Source organism: Canis lupus, chromosome X (assembly GCF_003254725.2).
Source record: "Canis lupus dingo isolate Sandy chromosome X, ASM325472v2, whole genome shotgun sequence".
In the NCBI taxonomy this organism is placed as follows: domain Eukaryota; kingdom Metazoa; phylum Chordata; class Mammalia; order Carnivora; family Canidae; genus Canis; species Canis lupus.
This window is the reverse complement of record NC_064281.1, coordinates 82,316,800-82,336,909: the sequence shown is the minus strand read 5'-3', so window position 1 is coordinate 82,336,909 and position 20,110 is coordinate 82,316,800. Positions and strand designations below refer to the sequence as shown.

Sequence of the window (20,110 nt, the reverse complement as noted above, 5' to 3'; positions counted from 1 at the left end):
AAGGGATCCCTGGGTGGCGCAGCGGTTTGGTACCTGCCTTTGGCCCAGGGCGCGATCCTGGAGACCCGGGATCGAATCCCACGTCAGGCTCCCGGTGCATGGAGCCTGCTTCTCCCTCTGCCTGTGTCTCTGCCTCTGTCTCTCACTCTGTGATTATCATGAATAAATAAAAAATTTAAAAAAAACAAATGGGAAAAAAATAACTGAACTAGTTTTCTTATCAAATTCCATACAGAAAATTACTAAATGTGTCAAAAGTTAAAATTATAAAAGCAACTTTTAGAAGCAAACATGGGAGAAAATCTTGATTAGTCTGAGGGCAGCCAAAGATTTCTTAAAGGACCCAGAAAGCCATAACCATAAAAAGGTGATAAACTGGACTGTGCCAAAATTAAACATTTACTCTCTGAAAATACCAGTTACAAAATTGAAAAGGCAGCCACTAAGTAGAACATATCCACAAAATGTGTATGTATTAGTTTAGACAAGATGTTGTATCCAGAATACATAAAGAGCTCTTACTATGCACCTATAAGAAAAAAAAAGAAATGGCCTACAGAACACAACATGGATGAAACACAAATGTATAATGTTAATGAGAAAAAATCTAGACTCAAAAGGTTACATACTGGATGATTCAATCTATATGACATAATGAAAAAAAAGGTACAATCATAGGAAGAGAAAATAGATGAGTGATTGCCAGGAACTGAGGGTAGATTGGAGGAAGGGGCTTATTATAAAGGGGCCGCATAAGGACATATTTTGAGGTGATGAAACCTCTCTGAATCTTGATTATGATGGTAGTTACATGATTGTATGCTTTTATCAAAATTCACAGAATAGTACACCAAATATAGTAAATTTTATAAATATAAATAACTACAATAAAACTACCAGGTGATTGCAATACTCAGATATCAAAATGGTTAAAAATACAAAGTAACTATAATAATAGCAAATGCAGGCAAGGATGAGGAAAAACTAGAACTTTCATACACTGGTGGAATGTACAATGGTACATTGTAGACTTATGTAGACTTATGATACAACCCAGCAACTACATTACTTGATTATTTATCCAAGAAAATGAAAGCACATGTCCACACAAACACTTGTTGCCACATTCATAGCAGAGAAGTGGGGAAACTTTGAAGATGCTTTTCTCCATTCTGACTCAATATTCAGTACTTTTCCACTCCTAGTCTTTCTTCTGCCCCGGCCCCTAGGTCCATAAAACTGTGGGAGCTTTTGTTTGAGGCTTCTTCATCAGTGAGATGACCTGACCCTCAAGTTCATGCTTATCCACAGGATCTGGAGCCATCTCGTTGAGAAAAATGTAAATGGGAGGGAAGCGGAGTAGGTACTGTTCCTGGTTTAGTCTCTTGCTTATACAAATAATAGTAAGCAATTAAAGACTTGACTGTAACTTTCATTTTGACTTGTTTTAGTTGGTTACTCAAACTTAAAAGCTCAGCTGAGCTCCTAATTTGATCATTTGAATAGGTGCAAATTATTTCTTGTTAAAATTCAACATTTTTTTAAATCTCAGGATATAGGAATGGAAAAGGACCTCCTCAATCTGTAAGTATGAAAAATTTAAAGCAAACATAAGGGCAAAATACTGAATATCTTCCCCAAAAGACGGAGTATAAAACTACATGCCTTCTTAGCATTTCTATTAAAGTTGTACTGGAAGTCCTAGCCAGTTCAATAAGGCAGTCAGCCCAAAATGGCATAGGAATTGAAAAGGAAAAATTATACCTCTCTTTATTTGCCTATAATATAATTATGTACATGGAAGATACAAAGTAACTACTAGAACTAATGAATAAATTCAACAACACTGTTTTATAACTTGATTATATATTACACTTACACTATTGTATGGATTATCGAAACTCACAGAACTGTGTGTAAAATGGGTGAATTTCACAATATGTAAATCAAATCCTAGAAAAAAGAAAAAATTAGTAGTATCTTAGGATAATAAGATCAATATAAAAGTGAATTATATGTATCTTAGCAACAAGCAACTTAAAATACAATTTTTAAGCAACAGCACTTACTCTAAAAACAATCAAATGCATGGGAAGAAACTGAGCAAATACTGTGCATGATTCTATGATAACCCAGTTAAAGAATATCTAAATTAATCTAGAGATGTACTGTGTTTATTGGAAAATTCACAGATTTTAAGATTTCAATGAGCACTGGGTGCTATGCTATATGTTGGCAAATTGAACTCCAATTTAAAAGAATATGTAAAAAAATAAATAAAATATTTAAAAAAAGAATAAAAAAGATTTCAATTCTTCCTATATTGATCCACAGATTTGTTCCTATCAAAATCTTAAAAAAAATTTTTTAGTAGGAATTGGTAAGATGAATCTAAAATTTATATGGAATTAAGAAACAAATGAGATGAATGGGGAGGGGGTAGAAAAAGACAAACCATAAAACAGACTCTTAACTTGAAAACAAACTGAGGGTTGCTGGAGGGGAGATGGGTGGTAGGGTGAGTTAGGTGATGGGTATTAAGGAGCACACTTGTGATGAGTGCTGGGTGAGGAATCTCTAAACTCTAATCCTGAAACTAATATTACACTATATGCTACATAACTGGAATTTAAGAACTTGAAACAAAAAAAATACTAAAAAATAATAGTAATAAAAATTTAATATTAAAGATCAAATAATAAAAATAAATAAAATTTATATGGTATCAATAACCAAGACACTAGTCAAGATAATCATGAAGAACAAATTCAAAGGAGTCACACTACAAGGGTTAAAAAGTTGTTAAAATGCCAAAATAATTAAGACCATAGGATATTGGCATAAGGATATACAGAAAGATCAACAGAACAGACTAATGAGTTCCAACCAAGACATGTACATACATATTCAACTGATTTTCAATAAAGTCATCAAAGTAAATAAAAAAAAATGAGGTCTTTTTCAATATATGGTACTGGAATAAATGGTTATCTATATAGAAAAAAATGGGCCTAAAGACAAAATCTGAAACTATAAAGATTGTAGAAGAAAACATATGATAATATTACTATAATCTTGGAGTTTAAGATTTCTTAGAGAAGACACAAACACCAAAAGGCAAGGGGTATGAGGAAGGTAGGGGTAATGGAAAAGTTCTATATCTTGCCCTGGTTGGTGGTTACCGCATACGCAATTGTTAAAAAAAAAAAAAAATCAAGCTGTTCACCTTAGATCAGTGCATATAACTTTTTGTAAATTACACTTCAATAAAACAAGGGTTAAAATGCAAACATTAAAATGTTCGCTGCAGCTTCACCTGTAAAAGCCAACAACCCAAATGTCCATTAATAGGAAACAGAAAAACAAAGTATGGCATATGCATAGGATGGAACACTACATAGCAAGAAAATAATGATCTATGGATACATACCACAACATGGACAACTCTCAAATGCTGAGAGAAAAAAGACAGAACAAAGAATGTGTACATACTATATGATTCCATTTATATAAACTCTAGAAAATGAAACAAATGTAAAAAAGCAGATCAGTGGTTACTTAGGGGTGAAGAATGGAAGTAGGAAGTGAGTGAGGATCTACAAAGAGGTATGGAAATCTTATATATGTTTATATATCCGTGATATAAACATATATACTATTTATAATGTATATAAATATACATTATATTTAATGTGTGAATGGTTTCACAGGCATTTACATAGCTCACAACTACTCAAATTGTACACTTTAAATATGTGCACTTTATTGTATGTCAGTTATACCTCAAAGTTGCTTAAAAACTATAGAGGTGCAGATTTGAGCTTAATAAGAAAGAACTTTCCTTCTAACAATCAGAACAATAGAATTTTAGAGTTAAAAGACACTTAACGGGTATTGCTGACAGGGTAGCATACATTCCCTATTTGAGCACTTTTAGTAATGGGGCATTTCCATTATTAAATAGTTTAATTGCTAGAAAATTATTAATACGAAGAGCTCCTGTAACTCAATCCATTGATTCTAGGTATTGTCTCTGGTGCTAAATCTACCTACCCCCAAATTCAAAATGCATTCAACAACTAGCTACAGAGAACCAACTATATACAAGCAACCACTCTATATGCTGTGGTGGGTGAATACAAAGATATGTGAGACAAGGACCCTGATTTCATGGATTTTCCAATTTTGTACCTAAAAATAAATAACTCTAATTCATTGTACTTCATCATTGTCTCCTTTGCTGTGGTTTATATAGTGAGAATGCTTCTGACTTGGCAATTAGACTGTAGATAGTAGAAAAGATATGAGTACAATCTAGTATCACCATTTTCTATTTGGTAGTTTAACTGTGTCTACTTTTGAATAAAATAACAAAATCATATTAACAGTTCACAAATCCTTAAACCAAAGTGGTATACTGGAAAGAGGACTAGAATAAAATTCCTGTTATGCATCTGCAATTAACTAGATGCATCCTTCATCAAGCATTTCACTTTCCTATAAAATGATGGGAGTTGGTTTCTGTAGAGTAGTGGCTTTCAAACTTTTTGGTCTCCAGATACTTTTACTGCCTTAAAAATCATTGAGGACCCCAAGAACTTTTGTTTAGGTGGGTTATATCTATCAATGTGTACCATATAAAATAAAACTGAGTGATATTTAAAATAATTATTTATTCATTCATTTAAAAGTAACAATACTATGCACTGTAAGTAAATTTTAAATTAAAAAAATTTTAAATGACAATAATGAACCCATTACATGTTAACATATGTTATATATTTTCATGAAAACTAATTACATTTCTCAAAAGTACAAGAAAAGTGTAAAGAGGGATTATTTGGATTTTTTTTTATTTTTGGCAAATCTCTTTAATGTCTGCCTTGATAGAAGAGCTTCTTCATATCTGCTTCTACATTCACTCTGTTGCAATATGTTGTTTTGGTTGAAATAGTTGGATCTCCATATCTGCTTCTGCATTCATTATGTTGCAGTATGTTGTTTTGGTTGAAATATATGAAGACAATCTGGCTTCATCAAGTTATATATTTGGAAAATTGAATACTTTAATAGCCTTTTAAGATAATTGTGGATATTTTTTCATATTATGCCAAAGCTCTATAAATGGTAGACTCTAAAGTTAATTGCAACACAAAATCTGAAACCTTATCAATTAACTATTTGTACTCAATTACATTAAAACTCATTGATCTATCTTGCCTCTGAATGTATCTTTTATCCATGCATGATTTTGTAACACCATGTATTAGTCATTTGGAAAATATTAGTTCACTGAGATTTGTACAACTTCCGAATGTTAACACATTTCATTATACAGTATCAAAAAATCATATACATTAAATGATTACCAAACTCATTTGAAAACACTAAGATTTGGGGAACTATCAAGCTCATAGTAGTTGATTCAAATTCTAATTCTAATTCTTACTTGAAAAGTTCAATTGTGTTTATTGGCAACAAATACTGCCAGTAGCTTTCCTTTAAGTGATAGAGGCGCTTTGCTTATTTTCGAGAAAATGCCCGCCAAGTACCCAAGTCTGAATAACCAGTTTGTCTCAGTTATTCTTTCGATAAAAATGTATTACATGCAAAAATCAGTTAGTTCAATTTACAACTCAATTAGCCACACACTTGCTTTTTCTTAAAATAAGATTTTTACTTCAACATATGAAGTGTTTTGTGTATACTTCCCATTTTTTCATATAGAACATTAAAAAGATGTGCCCTCAAGGGTCAAGAATTAATAAAATTAATACTACATTGAGACCATTCGTAAGTAAAATTGGCTTTTTATCCCCTGAGCATATGAAGAATACAACTACTAGGACAATTTGATAGACTGCACTAGCAGTTTTACACATCAGTGGAAGTGCCAACACAGTGAAAGGGGCAAAAAAGTCATCATACACTTGTTAAAATAGTCCTCACGTTCCTCCTGATAGGATCTTAGGAATCTCAGGGGTCCAGAGACCACACTTTTAAAACCACTGACCTAAAAGATCTTTAATGTCCCTCTAGCTCTAAAATGTCCATAATTATGTAAATACTCAACATCTTTTATTTGTACAACTCTATAAAACATTAGTTTCCCTATGAAGTAATATATCTTACATTTAACAAATACATCGATTTCTTACAAATCTATTACTCAAGTAATCCCGAGGACAAAATCACAAAGTCATGAAACAGGAAGTATTTCTTCCTTCCTAAAAGAACCTTGCTTTTATTCAGTTTCCCATCCTCCAACTTTTCCAGGCACCAATGTACTTTGGAAGCAGGGGTGTTAAGTCACTGGTCTAACTCTGCTTTTATGGTCCTATTTCACTTGCCAATGTACTAGCATAAATATATACATACATTAGTTATAACCAATGTGGCATAAGGAATGTTTTCAGGGTGGAGGTATGGGACTTGAGAGGAAATAAATGAACAAACAGTTCATATTCTTCTTTTACTGGTCATTATGGTGTCTGCATGTGATCTCTGGAACTGCAGTAGCCATCCTGCTGGTATGAACGGCACTAATCTGAGTAAGCTTCTAGGCAGAGTACGACAGAACAGAAGGTGGAAAGAACCTAGGTCATTATTTCGCTGAACTGATAACCTTGGAGATACTCTACTTTAAACTTCTTGTTAAGTGAACTAAAATTTTTCTTTATTGTTAAGACAGCTGAATTAGGGCAGCCTGGGTGGCTGAGTGGTTTAGCGCTGCCTTCAGCCCAGGGCGTGATCCTGGAGACCCGGGATCGAGTCCACGTTGGGCTCCCTGCATGGAGCCTGCTTATCCCTCTGCCTGTGTCTCTGCCTCTCTCTCTGTGTGTCTCTCATGAATAAATAAATAAAATCTTAAAAAAGACAGATGAATTAGTGTTTTCTACCACCTTCAACAGAAAAAAAACCTTATCTAATATAAACAGGCACTATAATGACTATCTTTCATACATAAAATGTTTTACTAAACCAATTAGATTGTGCAATTATGGACAGAGAAGGACCTATCCCTCATTAGCAAAGTCCTAGAGAGCTCAAAATGCAGAATACACTAAACGATATTTCTCTAGGGTCCCACTCTTTGTATCATTTCCCTCCCCAAGTTCCAAGATCTCCTTCAGTATTCCATTCATATCATATATACATGTCATATATAAGAAATTTTTATAAGAAATTTTTGAAGCAAATCAGCCAGTTCTCATAACATATAGGAAGAGTGCTATTTGACTGAATTATAAGATGATGCAAATGCCAACAGGATTTCTTATAGTCTTATTTTTGTACTCACTGTCATAAAACCAATTCCATTAACCCGATTAGCATTTGTTCATAAGTGGTGCTTAAGTCTCCAGTTAATAAATAAATGTAATGTTTATATCAGATTCAGTAAAATTTTTAGAAAATGAATCAAGAAACGAATTTAGGGAAAGCCTGTTTCCTCATAACATTTGCCTTTGGTTAGCACATAGCAACTGATTTAAGGTTCCCACTTCAACAGTGTAACAAGTACCATCACAGACAACACTTTTGGTTAAAGACCAGCAGGAGCAGGGGATCCCTGGGTGGCGCAGTGGTTTAGCGCCTGCCTTTGGCCCAGGGCGTGATCCTGGAGACCCGGGATCGAATCCCATGTCGGGCTCCCGGTGCATGGAGCCTGCTTCTCCCTCTGCCTATGTCTCTGCCTCTCTCTCTCTCTCTGTGACTATCATAAATAAATTTAAAAAAAAAATTAAAAAAAAAAAAAGACCAGCAGGAGCTGCTAAAGGAACAAAGGGCAGTTGGACCTGGATAGATTATGAAGGTAAATAAACTCAAGCATTGAGGTATAAAATGAGAATCTGGTTTGTTAAAATTAAAGGAGCCTATGTATCAGAGATCAAACTAAAGATGCCTCTCCCAAAAACTTCAAGAATTACTGCTATTAAAAACAAATCTTTGTAATGAAGATTTAGTTAAGTGGCTGGGTGGTTCATTTATAATGTTAATTAGAGAGAATATATTTTCAAAAATTACTTCTGTTCCACGGTTGCTACTGTCAGAAGGGGATACAATAATGGAATCATTAAATTTTAAGAAGAAAATCATTAGAGGATAGAACCAAATCAACCAACCAACTGGCAATCAACTGAGCATCAATTCCATAGTCACTGTACTAGATAAAAAAAATTATTAAGGTTGTCTCATAAGCACTCATACACTACTGATAGGAGTATAATTGGTAAAACCATTCTGGAAAGTAATTCGGCAAGAGCAGATCCCTATCATTCAGAAAGCTTAAAGTTCAGCTATTCAGATGCCACCTGGAAAAGCCATAATGTGTAACAGTTTGTGATTTTACAGGGAATACATTTGAATCACACAAGCTACAGGCTGGCATAAAGGCAATGATGTCTCTTAGCTAGTGAGGAAACGCAAGAAGGTAAAGTGGGAGTGGTACAAAATGGATGGGGGACCTCTGATCCCATATATACTTACAAGTTTGTTTCTCAAAAGAGGAGATGGGGGCTGGAATAGCATCACCTCAAAATGAGAAAAATAGATTAGCAGTTAATGGAGGAAAGGTCCTGGAGCAACACTAAGGGAAAGATGAAAGCAAGGAACAGGACTAGACAAAGACACAGCCATTTAAGTCTAAGCATGATAGGCAGCTATGGGGTAAGGGCTGGTGAAGAGGGTGAGAAGGGAGAGCAGAAGGGGCTCCCATTTCGGATGCATTCCAAACCTCTCCTAGGGAAAGAGAAATATCAATGGGTTTGGAGTGTATTATATCCTTGCTATTGCTAGGAAGAGGTGTTGGGGGGGGCAGTATTCATGAAGGGCAGGCTCCACCTTCTGTCCAGGGAAGAAAAGCAGAGGAATGCATAGTTTACAAAATTAAAATTTATGCCCTTGAGGATGGATAGCCTAGGCAATTACAGTAAAAAGTTATTAAAGAATGGGCCAGTGGTGAGTGTAACTAAAATCAAGTCAAGTGACCAGTCACAGGAAGGGGTTATAGACAGGGCAGTGGAAATTATTCAACTTTTTCAACATGACTTTATTTTTCTATATTATCCATCATGTATGAAATAGGGACTGAGGAAAAATCTCATGAGCAGGTTCTAAAGCTAGACCATTCTGATTCAAATCTTAGCCCAATTAACTTACTAATTGCATGACTTTGGACGAGTTATTTAACTACCTTGTAGACTTCAGATTCCTGAAATGAATAGTATTATCTACCTAACAGGTATAACATAGTAACCAGTAAAAAAGTTAGTTATCATAATTAATCTGTTGATATCACCTTTCTAGATGTCAGGGTCTACTGCATATACCAAAGACTTTGAAAATACTAATGGCCTTTAACCCATTAATTCCCCAGAAAGGAGGCAGTACTAATAGAAGAATACAAAATATGGAATAAAACTTGTTCATGGCAGTTCTTCTTACAATGGCTTTAAAAATCTGAAATTTCAAAATGCATTCTATAGGGACACCTGGCTGGCTCAGTCAGTAAGGCATGCCATTCTTGATATCGGGGTTGTGAGTTCAAGCTCCATACTAGGTACAGAGATTACTTAAAAAAAATCTTTAAAAATACTCGATAAAAGTAAATAAGGGAATGAAAACTAAAATAAGATAAAGACAGAGAGGGGGGCAAACCATAAGAGACTCTTAAATATAGGGGACAAACTGAGGGTTGCTGGAGGGGAGGTAGGTAGAAAGATGGGGTAATTGGGTGATGGGAGTTAAGGAGAGCACTTGATGGCATGAGCACTGGCTATTATATGTAACTCATGAATCACTAAATTCTACCCCTGAAACTAATACTACACTATATATGAACTAATTTGAATTTAAATAAAATTTTGAAAAAAGAAAAGTGAATAGGTAATTTAATTGTGGTGTGTACAAATATAAATTGTATACAGTTATGTAAAACTAGTATCTTTATTTTTTTAACATTTATTTATTTGAGAAACAGAGAGAGAGAGCAGGAGGGGCAGACGGAGAGAGAAATCCAAGCAGACATTCCACTGAGCATGGAGCCTTATGCACGGCTTGATCCCAGGACCCCAAGATCATGACCTGAGCCAAAACCAAGAGTCAGATGTTTAGCCAGCTGCACCAACAAGGTGGCCTTAAAACTAGTATCCTTAAACAGAGAATTTTAATAACATGGGAAAATGCATAAGTGAAAAAAGCATTAAGATATAAAACTGTATATAAAGTAATCCCAACTTTTAAAATTTTTAACCAATTTACCTTAAAAAAAGAGATACATGAGAAGGAAATTCATCAAAACAATAATCAAGGTTATTTCCATTCTGTTGATAGAACTGTAGACACATTTTTATTTTCTTCTTTATAATTTTCCGCATTTTTCAAGTTTCCAATACTGATTGTGTATTCCTTTTGCTATTGCACAAAATCAACATGTAAATTGGTTGAATGATTGAACAAATACACAATTCTTGTGTATAATCTAATAGGGAGAACAGATAAAATTTCATGAAAAAAAATGCTTATAAGACCAAATACAGGGACGCCTGGGTAGATCAGCAGTTTAGAGCCTGCCTTCAGCCCAGGGCCCAGGGCATGATCCTGGAGTCCTGGGATCAAGTCCCACATCGCGCTCCCTGCATGGAGCCTGCTTCTCCCTCTGCCTGTCTCTCTCTCTCTCTCTGTCTCTCTCTCTCATGAATAAATAAATAAATAAAAATCTTTTTTTAAAAAAGACCAAGTACATTTATGTACTAGACAGGAAGAGGCTAAATATTACAAATGTTCAAAGAAGGGTAAAATCAACCACTGACATGTAACAGGAAGGCAAAGTTTCAAGAAAGACTATTCTCACTAGCATGTAAACTTCATGAAGGCAAGAAACTAGTCTTATTTGGTTTTATCCATAGTTTCTACCACAAAATGATTTTGTGAAAAGCACATATCCAAGATGGTGGAAATAAAACAACACATACAATCCTTAATAACTTACAAGTGCTGAGTAACTATCTGCTGGATAAATATAAATATCACACTAAAACTGAGCAAAGATTTGGATCCACAGGATTCCAATCAAAATGAAAACATAAAATAATGGAGAGGTAAAATATGTATGTAGTGCTCAAGGGATTACAGGAAAGCTCACCTAGGCTAGCATGGAGAACATATATTGAAAAATGTAAAAAAAAATAAGGTTGGATGGAGGGAAAGATCATGCTAGACATTGAAAATCAGATAATTTGAGAATTAAAGCATTAAGAAAAGGCAAGTCAATAGTTTGTAATAACAGAAATGAAATCCTAAATTAATTCACTATTTGTCAAGTACTATTCTAAATGATTATAGAAGTCCTCTCATTTTATCCTCAAAGCAACCTTGACATAGGTACCACCCACTCCCTTTTGCCAATAAGGGAATTAAGCTTAGAGGTTACCACTTAGTTGAAGGTGACACATCTACCAGTTAGATTCCACATCTGACTCCAGTGGCCAAGCTTTTAAAGACTCCACATAAGACCTCTCTAAAGCCCACAAAACATGTCTGAGGAGGGATACCAGAAAGCAGTGATCTTCCACAGCATCAAAGATGTATTTTTATTCTGTGGTCTTAGATTTATATCAGTGATGTCAGTACGAATTCATGGTTTTTAATACAAATATATATAAAAAGAGATTGCAAAAAATAGATATAGATGTGGGTATGCATCTGCATATACATATGTTTCTTAATTTTGTCTGCTGAGAAGGCATAGAAACAATGACATCTCAATAGCAATGAGCACACCAAGCAACCAGACCTTTACCTCTAAATACCATTATCCAATAAAAAGAATCAGAGCTCCCTGGAGAAATGGCTCATTCCAGAGTTGGGGCAGGGAAAGTAGAAAACTGAGGCTAGAACATCTTGTGGTACCAGAATGTAAGAGAATGCTAAAAAAATGAGAGACACACTGAAAAGACACAGGATCCAACTGGAAGAGGCTCCTATGGGCCAAATCTGGGTTAATTTCAGCAAAAATTAAAAATAGCAAAATTCATTGTAACTCATAGAATAAAACAAATATCCATAACTCCATACCACTTTAAATAACTGAATAGATAAGTAAATAGTAGAAAAGATAAAGTACTTTGTGACATAAAAGCAGAAAATGTTAAAAACTGAAAACCAACATTTAGAAATGTCACAGTAATAATTATTCAGGCCAGAATCCTCAATAAATGCTAATTTTAAGCAGGCAAAAGTGTGATGAGAAACAGGATATTTACATTGTCTCACAGTATTGCCTCACACAGTATTACAAGATCAGCTCACTTTGTAATTACAAAAAGAAAAAATAGTGACTTTATGGTGTATAAACCTGGCAGACATAACCTGAATCAATTATCAAGGTTAACTCAAGGTGAAGAATTTCATGTGTTTCATATACAGACATCAAAAGCCAAATAAAAACAGAAAAAAGCATACACACTCTTACACAGTCAAAGGACATATATGTATATAAATATATGCATGAGACTAAAGTTATATAGATAGTTGACTAAATAGAATTGGATATGATGGGTAGGTAAATTGGTAAAAACAACAAAAGTAAACTGGGCATCTTAAGCACAGTGCCACCATTTACACATATCCTGTTTTATCATAATAGACATGCTAATGAAAAGATCAGTATATTTAAAATTATTATGGAAACTGACTAATTAAAAGAAGAATAAAGCCATCTTTATTCAAAATATTCATCCACCACAGTTTATAGTTGTTTTATAATTCTAACTTTTTATATGTGACTGTATAAATCATACAATCTACAACAATTGTTTCTAGACTGCCTTTAAATTATTTCTGTATATGTAGACATATGCACAGAAATCAAATGGATCTCTATTATGATCCCTTATTCTAAACCTATTTCCATTATAGATGCTATATATTTCCAAAAAGATGCTACTTTTCTTAACATCAGCAGGAAGAGATGTAATCCATTATCATTTTCATTTCACTTCCTGTATCTCCTCCACCAAAAAAAAAAAAAAAAAGTAGCAGAGATCCAAACATTCTGAAGATCAAATAAATCTCTATAGACCACATGCAAAGGAGGCAGTATAATACTGGCATTGAGGGTAAAGAATTTGAAGTCAAACTGTCTCAATTTCCAGCTCTACAACGTAGTAACTATGTGATTTTTTGAAAGTCACTTAACCTCTATAGCTTTCTTGATCTGTAAAGCGGGGATAACAATAGTATGTATCTCATAGGTCTCTTGTGAAGATTAAATATGATAATGTACATTGCCATATTACCACAGCCCTTAGCACTTAGTAAACACTCAACAATGTATGTTATGCTCACAGTGTCAACAAAAAACTTCTTATAGAGCAGTTAATTCATAGTAGACTTCAGAGGAAAAACTGTTCCTGGTAACAAAGGACACTACTACACTCAATGAGTTGTTGCCACTCGTCACAAAAAAAGATAGTACATTTAGAGAAACCTATCCACTGCACAAAAAATCATTTGTATTTGTATGGCAGGAGTAATACAATTTTACAGACCATACCTATAAATCTAAGCACATATCCTATTGACAGTAAGTGCGGGTATAATTACCTTTACATAAAAGTATGTTATTTCCACCATTAGAAATGACTTTTACAACGTAAACCTGCCTTTTTCTCTTACAGCTAACCTTTTCAGCATAAAGGTTACTCTATTCCACCTACTAAACACTCTACCTAAAGAAAAAAAATCTTCCAAATATTTGTGATATCCCAATTTGGCATGACTTCAGAGATAAATCATTTAACTATGAAAAATTAAAGCAATTTAAGTATCAATGTTCTTCCTGATATAAAAGTACCAGTACCAGACTACTTCAGTCAACCATCAGTCAACCCCACCACCATCCATTTTACTCTTCAGAAGTTCACCAATATCCCCAGCACTAATATGGAGGAAGATACCATCCATATCTTTGAGATGATTAAAACATTTCATCTAACTAGGATATTGATATGTTAAGCAGAAAAAAACTGGCTTTCTTAGAGGTACAATGTCCTAATGATAGAGAAATGGGATATAAAATGTTCTTTTAAAATTATATAGAAAGAAAAAGGTAAAAAACTGCATGGTATGTTCTGTAACTACTTCATGAATACTCAATCATTAGAGTCCAAGAAAACAAGCTTGATCCTACAGTTTGTCAACCATAAAAAAGAAATCTCACTTTTAATATAAATTGATCTAATACAAGTGGATGTATGGTATTGTTATACATACCTGTATGACTGGTATCGGGTGCACATTTACTAATAGCAACATCAGAGGAAAAAAATCAGAAATATTTAATCAAACATCCACAAAACCTTTGGCCCTGTGCCAAATATAAGCAGTAAGCACCAAAAAGATGTTTTTAAAAGTATTTTCAACAACACAATTGTAGTTTTATAGGGGACAGGGAGGGGATTCTATAAGCACTATTGAGTAGCAAAACCCTATTAAGATGCTCTGCATCAAAAAAAAGCAATTATAAAAAAAGCGATTCTAAGTTATCTCTAATTTTTCAGAGGAAAAATTACAAGTGTAGTTGAAATTCATGGTTTTACAGCAGATTTGCTATTATAATTATGTTGTGCTTAGAGTAATATGAAAGTTGGTTTTCATGCCTTGAGTACACATTTTCTAGAGGATAAAAGGACAATGTAATCTGAGGTATGCTGAGTGTATAGAGAAACCCAACAGCTAAATTAAAAGTGAACCCAGATAATCCATAACATAGCAGCTGCATGTATAAAAAATTGGTAAGTCACTCAACCACAGAAGGCCTAAGCCATGATCTCACATTAAAATGTTTTTTTTAAAGATTTTATTCATTTATTCATGAGAGACACACACACACAGAGACAGAGACAGAAACACAGGCAGAGGGAGAAGCAGGCTCCATGCAGGGAGCCCGATGTGGGACTCGACCCCAGGATTCCAGGATCATGCCCTGGGCCTAAGGCAGGTGCCAAACTGCTGAGCCACCCAGGGATCCCCACATTAAAATGTTTTTAAAATCAACCATTATGATCACTCAAATATAACTTTTTAATCGTTTGTCCCAAACTTCACTCTTTGGAGGTTAAGTGAAATGAAGGATGATGGGCTTCAGGCTGGAGAATATTTTAACAAGGCCATTTTCCTTTACATCTGCCTCATCCCCAGAAAGATAGTGAGTGGGACTACCCAGAGATCCTTTGGCGTTTTACTGTACATTCCTAAAACTGAGTGGAACTTTTTGCTCTGTCATGTCACAGGTGCATCCTCCTTCCACTGTCCTTTAAATCAGTACACTCAATCTCCTTTCAAAACAGAGAATTCTTTTCTTTTCAATAGGTAATGGGCATATTCTCAATTTGTTTAGGTGCCTTAACAAGTTTCTTAAAAAAAAAAAAAAGTAAACAACAAACACCCAGAAATTTCAAAGGAAGAAATAAAGAAGGAAAGCTGCAGAAAACCTGAACCTGGGGCCATCAGTCTTTACCTGCTTCTTTGTTGTTACCTGATCATTTGCCATTAAGGATGTCAAAAGGGGGACACAGTGTCTACACAGGTTTTAGTGTCAAGAGGTGGGCTCCTGTGGCTTGATGAAGGGGCAAAAGGGAAGCACTTCACGGGCGCGCCCCACTTTGATGTAAGCTGGATTTCGAAAAAGACAAAATAGTAAACTACAGGCCAGCTTTAAAGAGTGCGTGGGTTGGGTACAGCTAGTGTAAAGGTTAGCCGGCAGGCAAGGGAAACCATACGAGGGCGGAGGCTGGGAAGGAAAAGTTTCAGCCACCCTCCGGAGCCTAGCGATTTACCAGCGTGCGGACCCCCACCCAGGCTCTGCTCTGGCCCCCAGAGCAGGAAGTTGCTGGAAAGCAAGCAGCCCTATTTTTAAACGTACACCTCTCCCTTGGGCTGGAGAAGGCTTGAGTTACCAGAGTTGTAAATAATGTTTCTTCCTAAGCAAGTGAGGGCAGATTGGAATTCTCTAGCCAAGGCCGAGGAGAGAGGAAGGTAAAGGGACAAAAAAAAAAAAAAAAAAAATTAAATTTAAATCTAAAAAAAATTTTAAGAAGTAATTTCTGCCCTGAGAGTGAGGTGACTGGTGGGGGGCGGGGAGGAGCGGGAGGGAGGTGGGAAGAAGGAAGGACTTACCGCAGCCTCTGCGGGCTGCCCCCAAAGACTCAGGGCCAGTAAGAACCAGCCGGCAGCCAGGCTGACTCCACGCAGTTTCATTCTTCTCCGGCTCCCGCAGCTCCTTCAGCACCCGCACGAGATCTCTGGCTAGCTCTGACCAACTGACATAATCTTGAGTTTGTGGGGAGAGAGCTAGAGGCAGAGAGGAGCAGCGAGGGTGTCCCAATTGTGCCCGTCGGCTTAGGTGAGGAGAAAGCTTTTTAAGAGTGGAGGGGGTGGGGAATAAAAAAGGAGACGCTCTCCTTCCCTCCCTCCTCCCCTCCCCAAAGCCAGTCTCTCGGGAACACTTTTCCCTTCTGTCTGAACGTGGAAACTTTTTCCTCACTCCAAGTCGCACAGCTCAACTCTCCGCCCTCTCTCCTCCCGCACCGCCCCCTCCCCACCAGCACTTTTGAGGATCACTCCGCCACCGCTTCAGACTGCACCAGCAACCTGCGAGGGAGTGACGCTCAGTTATTTGGGGGAGGGAAACTTCCAGATCAGTTGGCTGAGCACTCTGACTCCAATCGGGAAGCTTTTCTATTCGTTCACTTTCACCTTCCGTTGGCATACTCTTCCCTGCCCAGTCCCACTCTCATTGGTGAGAGCACCAAAGCCAATTACAAATAGACCTGAGCTGGGACTATTTTTTTAGCGGATGGGTCTTAGAAGAACTGAGAGTTTTTATTGTTAATGGTTAGAAACAAATTTTGGTCGCCACTTCCTGGGCTGCTGGTGTGCTTTCCACCCACCTGGTCGCAGGACAGTTTCTACATACGGTAGAATGTGTGAATATGTTAGAACTGTAGAAATATATTTATGTAATCAAATGTATTCTTGCAACCGAAGAATTAAGAAAATGAACCTAATTGTGTGTATATGAAAACTTGATGCGTGTTATAAACGTCTAAAATCGAGAAACATTCAGTAGATACTGCAATTATTATGTGGTTGCATGTTATTGTAATACAGTCACATCTTTTTATTTAACTACATTGCTAAATGCTATAATTTTTACTTTTTATATTGAACTAATGTAAAAGATACTGACTCTCTTTGCAGTTGCGTTTCAGAAGGATTTAAATAACTTTCGCGCAGTTTTCTTTAAAACTGACACACACACCGAATTGGAAACATATATAGAGAGTTAAGAGCAGTTGAATTGATGTTTCCGAAATAAAGTAGACTTGAGCATTACTTTGGTAATCCTGATTCAAAGATCTGTTAAAGTACTAACAGGCCAGAAAATACTTTGTGTGGACTCCTTGGAGGGTCTGCCAGGAATTTGCTCAATATTTCTTCACAACATTTCTCTTATTTCAGACTCGAATCTGCCGCTTGAGAGGCTTTCAAGGCTTTGGACCTATTCATGGGGGCCTACTTATCCATAGATTCTAATCAATTTTGGGTAGATTTAAAACTCCAGAAGCTACCACCACCAGCAGCACCCCCAAGAGCTGAATATACATACAATCAATTGGAATAAGTGTTGTATGCATTTGGGCTAGCGTGCATGGGCACTTTGGGGCCCATTGGCAGGAGTCCTATGCCCTAAATCTATTTATGTGTAATAGTTAACAGTGGTTCATGGAAGCTGCATAGTTGCTTAGAACTTAGTGTATAGGTCTCTATGGGCCTGCGCTTGAAGCTATGGAGATGCGTGGGAACGTTAAGTGCAGAGGTGCCTGAAAGTGAGAAAGACGCCTGGCAGCCCAAGGTAGGGGGGATGATTGACGGCAGACAGCCCCGCCCCTTTCCCCTCCATTCCTTCCTCTCCTGGTGTAGGGAACTATCTTTTGAGTGCGGCAAGTTGTAGCGGGCACCGCTGTTTTCCTTTGGGCACTTCTATCTAGAAGCTGAGTTAGTTTCTTCCAAAATGAGCCACTTCGTCCCCCTGGCCCGTCCTCCTGAATAAGGAAGCAACCGCCAAGCATCAGCGGAGCCCTGATGAGCCTGGGCTGTGAAGTCGCTTAGCTGTCTCCCGGGACCCAGCTCCGGAGGAGCCGCAAGCATGCACCCTGGGTGAGCTGTTGCTGCGCTGAGTTCCCCTCCCTCTTTCCTACTTTGAGCTACTTTGCCTACCGGGACTATACTTGTACTTATGTCTTTGCAGAGAAAGTGGGGGCGGGGCAGGCAGCAAAAAGGGGTCGGGGACTATGGACATAGGAGGACCCCGGAACCTAGAGAGTCCATGTTACTCACCCTTCCTCCTGTTTCAGGTTGTGGCTGCTCCTGGTTACGTTGTGCCTGACTGAGGAACTGGCAGGAGCCGTGAGTCTCTTTTCCGATCCCTCTCCCCCCTCCTCCTTTGAACCCCCTCTTCATTCCAGCTCCTGTGTTTGTGTTAGGGGGTTGCCGAAGGTTGCACTGTGAAACAGAGCTCCCATCACTCTCCTTTATAGTGGGAGTTAATGGGGTTCTTAGAGAGGGATAGCACAGTGTCACGCTTATGCCTTGGTGACTCAGGCATCTTCTGCCACAAAACTTCCTAATGCGTGGGGAAAATAAAAGTAGAAGACACAAGAGGCAGGCACACATATTTGAGCCTCTTCCCAGATGACTTAAGATAACTGACATATGATGCCTTTCTCAGCATCTATCTCCAAGGCAGAAGAAATGTGAGTTTGCCTGGTCTACATGAACATGAATTGGCACACAAGTTTGAGAGTGGGAGGAGAGCACAAGGAGTGGGACTTGAAAGTGCCAGGAAAGATATGGAAGTTAAACTTAAGTATTTGCTTGGGAGTCCTTTGATAGTACCAGATGACAACATCTAGACTCTAACTACCTGAACAGAATAATACCACATGATGATGTTCAATTTCTATCTGCTGTTACCTCTCACGGGTTTTCTGCGTCATCAGAAAATTAAAAGGTAGGGATCCCTGGGTGGCGCAGCGGTTTGGCGCCTGCCTTTGGCCCAGGGCGCGATCCTGGAGACCCGGGATCGAATCCCACGTCGGGCTCCCCGTGCATGGAGCCTGCTTCTCCCTCTGCCTGTGTCTTTGCCTCTCTCTCTCTCTCTCTCTCTGTGACTATCATACATAAATAAAAATTAAAAAAAAAGAAAGTTAAAAGGTAATGTTTAGAATAGAAAAAAAATATTTGAAAGTTAACGTTTCATAGGCTGCTTAGACATCATCCATTAAATCAGCTAGGGACTGCAGGCAAAGGAATTTCTGTAGACATTTGGTCAAGAAAAGTTAATGGACCCCAGAGAGTAAAGACATCTCCAGTGTAATTACGAGGATACTTTACCAAAGGTGGGGTGACCCGAATAATCAGAGATAGTGCAGTTTTCCAGTCTCACTAGCTACTTATGCTGGCAGAAATAAAGTTAACCGCTGAATTCATACATGAAGTTGTTTGACTATTGAGTCCTATTTCACTGCTGTATTTAATAAACTGATAATAGCCAGGGTCACGCTCCCTATAGATGACAGATTAATATATATTCCAAATATTTACCTTGTGGGTTTGACAATTTATAATGATTGGCTGTATTTCAAATACTTAAATATTTTAAATACTATTTATAGAGCCATACTTAATTCAACCCAATAAAATCAGCTAATATGTTTCTTGGGGGAGGGGGGCGGATTACTTTGTCCTGGCAGATATCTTTAAGAACATGTCAGAATGAAGTGAAATGATTTATCTTGTGAAAAGAAAATGATGCCGGAATACTTGACTTTTAACATATTGTGACACCCTCTACCAGCCCCCCAACTCAGGACATCAGCTCTTATGTAAGTAAATTCTAGACTTTGTCAACAGGATTATTGATCTAGGGTTCTGTGTACTTCTCTGATTCCCCCAGTACACGAGTTTAGTTATGTGTTACCTGGAGGCTTAATACTGCATTTATTGGAAATGCCAGGTTTTGATTAGTTAACAATTTGTCTGGGAA

At 37.0% G+C, this 20,110-nt stretch overlaps 2 protein-coding genes across 9 annotated transcripts in view; one reads left to right on the top strand and one right to left on the bottom strand.

Annotated features, from left to right (window-relative positions):
• Positions 1-16,575, bottom strand: part of COL4A5 (collagen type IV alpha 5 chain) — a 266,238-nt gene extending 249,663 nt beyond the window's left edge. For 2 of the 3 annotated variants that reach the window (XM_025431466.3, XM_049107517.1), the window contains exon 1: positions 16,180-16,574. In XM_025431466.3, the coding sequence (XP_025287251.1) occupies positions 16,180-16,260 (81 nt within the window). In that variant the 5' untranslated portion in view covers positions 16,261-16,574. Of the gene's footprint in view, positions 1-16,179 lie in introns of all 3 variants that reach the window. The other variant, XM_049107518.1, reaches the window with a different exon arrangement.
• Positions 16,576-17,638: 1,063 nt separating this feature from the next.
• COL4A6 (collagen type IV alpha 6 chain) overlaps positions 17,639-20,110 on the top strand; it is a 291,168-nt gene continuing 288,696 nt past the window's right edge. For all 6 annotated transcript variants that reach the window (XM_025431469.3, XM_049107520.1, XM_049107519.1 and 3 more), the window contains exons 1-2: positions 17,639-18,222; positions 18,420-18,471. In XM_025431469.3, coding sequence (XP_025287254.1) covers positions 18,212-18,222; positions 18,420-18,471 — 63 coding nt within the window. In that variant the 5' untranslated portion in view covers positions 17,639-18,211. The remainder of the gene's footprint in view (positions 18,223-18,419; positions 18,472-20,110) is intronic.